At 35.6% G+C, this 8,480-nt stretch overlaps 1 protein-coding gene across 1 annotated transcript in view; it reads left to right on the forward strand.

Annotated features, from left to right (window-relative positions):
• Positions 1-7,998, forward strand: part of LOC117172198 — a 19,297-nt gene extending 11,299 nt beyond the window's left edge. Inside the window, exon 2 of the mRNA XM_033360034.1 lies at positions 7,012-7,998. Within this exon, the coding sequence (XP_033215925.1) occupies positions 7,012-7,706 (695 nt within the window). The 3' untranslated portion in view covers positions 7,707-7,998. The remainder of the gene's footprint in view (positions 1-7,011) is intronic.
• Positions 7,999-8,480: the final 482 nt, after the last annotated feature.

Consider the following 8,480-nt stretch of genomic DNA (forward strand, 5'->3'; position numbering starts at 1 on the left):
CTGTTTATAAATAGTAGCTACAACTCGATGGCCTAATTCTCCAGTAGGTTCTTTTAAAACAACCAGAAGTTTTAGTAGTAATTTTCTATTTGAAGATACAGCAGGTAAAATTGTATAACTGTGCGTGATAGCTGAAATTAATTTAACTAGTCCTTCGACCGATCGTTATCCTTTAAAAGTAAGGCTACGACCGGAGGTCTTTTCTAAAGGAAAGCCACTCTTGCCAGCGCTCTATGTGCTTACAATACTGTATTGTGAAACTAAGGGCTTTAACTCAGCAACGAATACGTCAGCTTTCTGAAAAATGCTTCTATCTTCTGCTAATCTTTTACGTGCAACAAATTTGGTAATTTTACGAGATAAAATGTTATGTTTCTGTTTAAATCTGCAAATAAAAAAGATTATTGCTAAAATGTAGGGATGAAAAAACGAAAAAATTTCAGTGTAAGGTAAAACTGAACGTAAACATTTCCTTGATTGCCACAATATCCAAGATCTGCTCGCTTCGAATTGTGATAAATGCACTTTTCTGGATGCTGCTATTTCCCATTGACGCAAAACAAAATCGTGGATTATAATTCTATTTTGCGATCTTCGAAAAACGTATTTATTATTTAATCTGGAATTTGATACAGCTTCCATCTCCGAGTGCCACTCAATTCTATTTCTTGTGCCCACCATCGTAGCTGACGTTCAAAGACGAGACTGGACACTGCTTATGGTTCGTAGTTTTGTTTCGCGCTTCTCCAATAATCGACGGCTTTTGATTTGTTTTCTAAATTCACTTCTTCTGCATCCTTTGAACAATGTTACGAAACCTTTGACGGTTCAGAAATATTGGGATCGAAAGTTTCATCACCATCACCGTATTCATAATCACTGTCATTTACTTCCACCAGCAATGTATCTACAGTCAGTTCCATAAGAGCTTCATCAGCGCCACCAGAAAACCATGCGTGCGAAACATAAGTGATGTATGGTATAGGACTCAGGGAAGGTTAGTCTAAGATTCATTAGATGCTTTGTCCCCGTATCGTTTCTTTGAAGCGAGGGAAAGACGTTTTGTGCAATGAATGTAGCCTAAGCGAATCGGTTCGACGCCGTGTTTCTAAGCACGCATCCAAAAGAACCCAAAATTACTTTCTCAGTGGCTGCGCATTTTATGAAAAAGTTAAAGAACTTTGTAAAGAAGTGAGTGTAGCGTTATAAAGAGGTAGGAAATGTTGACGATTTGCCAGACCGGGTTGAGCAAACATGTGACCTCAAAAAAGGAGGATAAAATCATCAAGATTTTTGAGAAGCACCCCGCCTATAATTTGGGACAAGACCAAAAAGTTTGGGCAAGAAAGGGAGTAAATATAAATCTGCAGGCGATACAACGCAGTTTGAGATCTGCCGGCTATGAATGGAGGAGCACGGTACTGAAACCGTTCTTGAACCATTCATAAATGAGTCGTCGTTCTGGGTAGGGGTTCATACACCACGTGCGTGGTCCGTACGCGATCTACCATTCGTCTAACGCAGCGTTAAGCATCCGGTTAAAGTCCATGTGTGTGGTTGCTTCTGCAAATTGGCTTTTGGCTACTTGAATTTGTTCACTGGCAATCTAAACGCCGAAAGAATGCTTGAAATCTATCAAACGGCTTTGATAAAGTCTACAGAGAAGTGGTTTGGGCAAGTAAATAGAGAATGGGTACTTCAGGAAGACAACGACCCAAAACATCGCAGTCGCCTTTGCAGCCAGTGGAAAGAGGAAAATTGGATCACTGTCTTGAACTGGCCCTCTCAATCCCCAGACGCAAATTCCATAGAAAATGTGTGGTCTAGAATAAACCACAAGCTTCATGGAAGGGTTTACATACATTTTTAGACAGTCAGATGCGCATTGAAACACCTTCCAGTGGGAAATATAGCTGATGATGGTGCAAGGCTATGTTAGACCAATATTGGCTGGCAATTTTTTAGCAGCGATGTAAGATGAGCGACCAATATTGCACGAGATTTGGCAGCCAATACTCGTCCACTATTGGAAGTGCCCGTCCCCAAGACTGGCCAATTTCGCGCCTATCGTAAATTTTACACTGGGCTTCTTCCTAAATTTTGTAATTCATTTTTATAAAAATATCTTGGCACTAGTAATTTGAAGAAATCGTTCATGCTTTTTCTATTAAATATACTCTACACACAGTAAAGAAAACTCACCGTTCCCACAAATTCACATAAAAAATGGACGTGTCACAATAATTCGTTTCTTAAAACTTCTATTTAATTTCAGACTTTTCTTTGGTAGTAGTTTGCACAAGAAAGTCTTAAGCAGTTTGTTAGTCTTTGGCTTGCCAAACAAAAATGATTCTTGATTCCAAAATACCAGACAGCTGCGTATTTGTGATAAAAATAGAAACAAAAAACTTATTTGTTTAATTTTAAGCAAACATGTGCATTTATAATTTGTATAAACATCGCTAAACCATTGAAAACAATGATATTTTAAAGCGATACATACATATTTGTAATTATAATATGATTGAATTTACATTTCTTCTGCATCACGAATGATTCTTATGGTAATTCGGCGCGCCATTTCTATAATATTTCTGCGTGAATTCATCAGTGTATTAAATAAATCAGCTTTTATATGTAAAATGTATAGCATCCCTAAAGTAAAAAACATCTTAAAATTGTTATCGCTGTACGTATTTTTTTAGTATTAAAGCCTACTTTTGGGCTTCGTAGGGACACATCCTTTACAAATTCAGTTACTTTTATTTATTTTATAATGATTTAGAAGAGAAATTACTCGTAATATCTCAGGATGATCGATTTCCTAAGTTGAATTTCACTTTTTTCTTCTTTCCTCGCCTTACTGAAAGGTTGCTTCAAGATGTTATTATTATAATTTGATAGTTGTGCTTCCTATGACACAAACATCAACCATTTTAAGCCCTATAACGTATTTCTGTCATTAATCGGTTCTAAACGCCTTTTTAAAACTGTCAGTGGCAGGGGAAACACACTAATTTACTTATGCTTACAAAAAAAAACTCGTGATTGAAGCGTATCCATCAGTGAAAAACTAAATATTGTACTCTTGAAAACTAACACTGTCGCTAACAGGTGTCTTAATCTTAATAGGGGCTTAGACTTGAGTGTACTATATATTGATAATAATAGGATTGAGCAGCGACATAGCCCGCTGGCTTATCCTTTGTGTATTTTGCTGGATATGCTGCTTCCAATTAGGACGTTATTTAGTTTACCCCCTAGGTATTTTATGGAGTTTTTTCATTCTATTTGTTAGTTAAACATTTTAGGTGGTCTTTTTTTGTCTATTTTGAATAGTCTTCTCACTAAGAACAGATTTGAATTTAACTTTGGCTTATTTAATTTTGTCTTCCAGAATTCAGCCTGAGCCTCCATAGTATCAAGAGCTTAATTCAGTAGTCCTAGGATTTTAGGGATTAATTAACCTCGGTGATATCATTATCATATATGATGAAGAAGACAGGACCTAGGATGCTACCCTGCGAGACACATGCTTGGCATGGGTTTTCGTCTGATTTTTTGTAGTTTATTTTCACTCTAAAATCTTCTATTCTTAATGTTATGAATTGATAAATAGGATGATTCGTCTTGGACAATTATTTTGTCATACATTTTCTCATTGTATTTAGAAGACTCATAGATCTGCAGATGGTTGGTTGATATTAAACTTTGCCTTTTTTACGATAGAATAATCTGGTGAAATTCAAGTTTTTTCCAAGCACCAACTTTACGACAGTAAGCTTCCAAACTAGAGCGAATTCCCACCAAGCTAAACTTTTAAACCGAACCTGACAAAGAGTTAAAGGCGAATAAAATTTGGCCTGACCTGGCATGCCTCAGTGAAGGACGAACACATTTAACGTGGGAAGAGACCTTTCTATTTACCGGGTGACCAAAGAAACTTGTTTGAAAACTTGGTTTGTGCGCATTTCCATTAGTGTGGTATTTCAGGGTTAATACAAGTATCGAAGATAATGGTAAGAAGTGTGAGGTAAGAGATAGGACACTTTTTTAAGGCTAAATTTGAAATTGATTCAGGGCCGGCTGCAAATGTTTGATCAGAGTTTTTAAGTAGGGGAATGTTAATTTGCGGTTTATCATGGCTGTAACCGGAGGAGGAGGATTGTGGGGCCTACCCCCCGCCCGAAATTCTTAAAATATGTGTATAATATACATACACTCTCCTGTGTGCCACTGCATAATTCCCATCCCAAAACTTTGTCATCCTTGATCTCTAGTTATCTGACTACTATATTCTAATTGTTGCATGTGTATTCTTTAGTTTCAAAGATGATTTTTTCGACGCGTTTTGCAAAATTTATCACGAGTATTAATGAGGTCTTCTATCTCAGGGCTGAGGGTTTGATCCTGTAATTGAACGTAGTCTTAGGGACTGCAGTGTGAATAGCGGTTTTTATGCTACCTCTTATGTCAGTAATGGCTTCATCTATTTGGGTGGTATTCTGGAGCGTGGGTTTAATAATATGTTGCATTACAAGGGATGGAACACAGTGATTGTAACGAGTATGCAGCTTGCTGCCCGAGCGAAGCGAGTGCTGCATTCACACGAGTTGCGATTGTTGAGTTACATTCCTTGTAATGCATATTATTTTTCATAGCGAATATATTGAAAATTCGAGTTCAGGTAGCTGTAGAACCTACCTATTTACCTACCTATCTACCTAACTGTGTAACCTAGACATGAAACACAATGTTTTAACCTTAGGGATGCAAACGCCGTGTTTCAACCCGGTCTACAGGTACCAAAAATCGAATTTCCAATTAAGGCGCTATGAAAAATTTAATTATGATTCAAAGGTCGTGGGAAAAGTCTGCTAATTTGCTTCTGAAAAGTTGTAGCAAGGTAAATCTTGATATTTTTCACAATTTGTGTAGAAAGTAAGAAGAATTGGTTGATGATGCGAGTCTAGTTTGATTTATAGTAATGGTAGCATGGTTGAGTAATTAATTTTTATTTATTATAAAGTCACTCAGGTCTGACTTATATTTAGTATCACGGCAAAAGTACGTATGCGAGTTTCATGCGGAGACATACAGACTATTGTCAAATATAAACTAAAAAAGTTATTTTCCAATTTCGTTCGTCATTCTAACATTTCACGCCAGATGTTTGGCGTTGATGTCACCTACAGCAATAACCGAGGGTGCAATTTTGAACATTTTTCTATAGTAATTTTCAATAAAATCGCGAGTGGCAGTCTGATAAAGCGAGGCAAGTACATACGGTTTCCCGTGAATGTTGATTTCTATAGCAGTTGCTTGAAAAGAATCATACTTGGGATTTATTGTTTCGTGATGTTTTATATTTTCTTTTAAGGAATCTGCATTATCTCAGAGAGATGGTAACCAATCGTCAGTGTAGATATCTTTTCACCAACCTGAAAATAGAAATCAACACTATCGATCTAAGTTAACTCTTTAAATAACTGAAAAATTCGTAACGTCCTTTTAAACTAAGTGGAGCTTTGCATTCAACATTTTTTTTAATCCTCCATTTTATTTTGACGGTTATGAAAACAAATCTACACTGATCTGTGGTTTTCATTTCTCTCATGATAATGCAGATACTTTGAAAAATATAACTTGTATTAACACATAACACCTGGCGTAATAATGCGTGTATTCCTGAGAATGGATTCTTCTTTCAATTTCTCCAGTAGCTTAAGGGAAAAACAACTGACAGGCAAACGTAATTTCTGTGGTTCGATTTGAAGTGGAGCGAAGGAGAAGATGTTTTTCAGAAAAAAATTATTTAAAAAAAAATTATATTTTCTTGAATGAGAATTGCTGTTCCTTTGTTAGCACTATTTCTATATATTTTATACCCGCGCGGTTTAAATTTTTAGGTATTTTCGGAGTAGAGTTTCACTAGGTATTTCCTGAGTGTCCTAAGAAATAATTTTGAGGAATTTAATATGGTAGGCTGACAGTTTGAGGAGCAAGTGTTTATATATTATAATTATAATCTCGGATGTTTGCTTGATAGCTTCATTTATGCTTATATTTCTTCCCACTATTTCAGTTCTTAAAGTGGTGGCATTTATTATTAGAATAACGAAGTGAAATTTAATATCTTCAGCAGGTGGATTTCGATTAAAATCAACATCTGGAAGAAAGTATTGCTATACAAAGCGATAAGTTCTGGTGATAGCGTTTTCAGTTTAAACATAGTTTTTGGGAGTTTTTAAGGTTTGGTGTAATCTGTTATTAATTCTATAAAAAATATTTAATGGAAATTACCGTTAACTCATATATTGATAAAACTTACTTCTCATAAATACCGTTTATTCGAGAAAGTGGACCGCAAATTGTTCGACAGCCTTTTGGCGCTCAAATAATTTGGAGAACTATCTTAAACAGTTGAAGGCTTTTTTTCGTAATAATGAGGAGCCAGAAAAATAGCTTTTATTCCGGCAAGCATACATTTGTTACAACTAAAGGGTTCTTTAAAGTAATCGTTCAATTGTTTTCTTTTCTTGAGTAACCTTAAGTTTTGAATTTATACCTTAGAACATTTGTAAACATAATATTTTTTAAAGTGATGTAGTCAAAAATTATTGTAAGTAATAATTAATAGATTTATTGCTTTCACGATGATTCAATATGATCCAAAGAGATATTTCGGATTTCAATCGTGTACAAAACTATGAATTTTTGCCGAAGTTTCGTGAAACTTACAGTCAACTTCTTCAGGGCTAACTTGAAACTCAGGTATCAGGTTATGTTGTTCTAATGTATATTCTCTACAATGCATGTAATTGGTCAGAGCACCCCACTGTGGAGTCTGGTGGAACGAGATTGGCCAATAAGGTTCGACCAGTCTCCACGGTGAGGCTCTCTGATCAATCACAGGCATCGTAGAGAGTATACATTAGAACAACATAACCTGATACCTAAATATTAATTGTTAACAGTTTAAAATTTATTGATTCCTATTTCTTCTTACAGAATTCAGCTCACAGGCCATCCTACGCACTCTCGAACCTCTTTCTCCTCATCGTAGCGAACCTCTTTCTCCTCATCGTGGCGAACCTGTGTCTCCTCATCGTGGCGAATCTGTTTCTCCTTATCGTGGCGAATCTCTTTCTCCTCATCGTAGCGAATCTCTTTCTCCTCATCGTGGCGAATCTCTTTCTCCTCATCGTAGCGAATCTCTTTCTCCTCATTACGACGAACATCTTTCTCCTAATAATGGCGAACCTTTTTCTCCTTATTATGGTGAATATCTTCATATTCACCATGGTGAACCTCTTCTTGTTTACGACGACCATCTTCCTCTCTACCATAACGAAGCTTCCACGAGTAGTGCTCGCCAACTACCTCGCGGGGCAAGAGTAGTCCCAAATTTCATTTTTCCAAACGGCTTTATAACGAAAGACGAAGAGGGTATTTATTACTCGTTGCCAACTCACGAAACATTTCGTACAATAGCAGATGAGGAAGGTTTCATAGTTGGAATTTTGAATCGTTACAATGAGCTTTGTGCAGTATTTAATTTAAATGGGTACGATCGGGTTAAAGTAGATGAGTTCGGATTTCGTGGGATAAAGAGAATGAAGTCGAAGGAAATCAATGAATTTCCCGAATTTAAAAAATTCTTAGTGCCTAAAATTATACCCACAAATCTGGCCCTAAATCATTGATTAGTCAAATAAGGAAGTGAATAATTTTAGGGTGCGAATGGTGTATTTTTTAAATTGTGTTTCTTTTAATTTTCAAACGGCTTTGACGCTTGGGAGATTTGTCACGGACTCGCTTCCTTTATGATACTACATATTTATATCTGACAACGCTGTATTCTCTGATTCTTTAAAAAAAATCTTCGTCCGAAAAATATAAAAATATGTCTACTCTTTTAGCTTGACGATAGGAAATTCGTATTCAGAATTGTCATCAATGTTTCTCTTTTTTTTAATGCCTTGTAAGATTCTGGCTCTGTTAATTAAAAAATCTGACATTTAAAAAGTGTAATTTTTAGTAAATACAAGAAAATAAACATTTTCAATACATGTACTAACGTTTATTTTATTTCCATTTAATAATATATTAAGCGAGAAATATATTATTGTACCAGAAACAGCACTGAGGCCCTTTAACTGTTCTATTGACATTTAAACAATTTTTTAAAACGTGAAATCAATGGATAATAATTACTTTTCCTCGTTTAATGATAACTGAAAAGAAACATAAAAAATGTTCAAACTCATCAGATTGTAATCTGCCTTTACTTCAAACGTAATTTATCTGATTTTCACAAGGTAGAACAATAAAATACACGTGCTAAGGTTTATTCTCCATTAAGTAATTTATTTGATTTTGATTAAAAGTTATGACACTCAGCCGCGAAAATAAGACCTTTATGACCTATGTTTGGGAAGGAGAAACTTCGAATCACGCTTACAATAGCATATATGTAT

This window comes from Belonocnema kinseyi, chromosome 1 (genome assembly GCF_010883055.1).
Source record: "Belonocnema kinseyi isolate 2016_QV_RU_SX_M_011 chromosome 1, B_treatae_v1, whole genome shotgun sequence".
NCBI classification, from domain to species: domain Eukaryota; kingdom Metazoa; phylum Arthropoda; class Insecta; order Hymenoptera; family Cynipidae; genus Belonocnema; species Belonocnema kinseyi.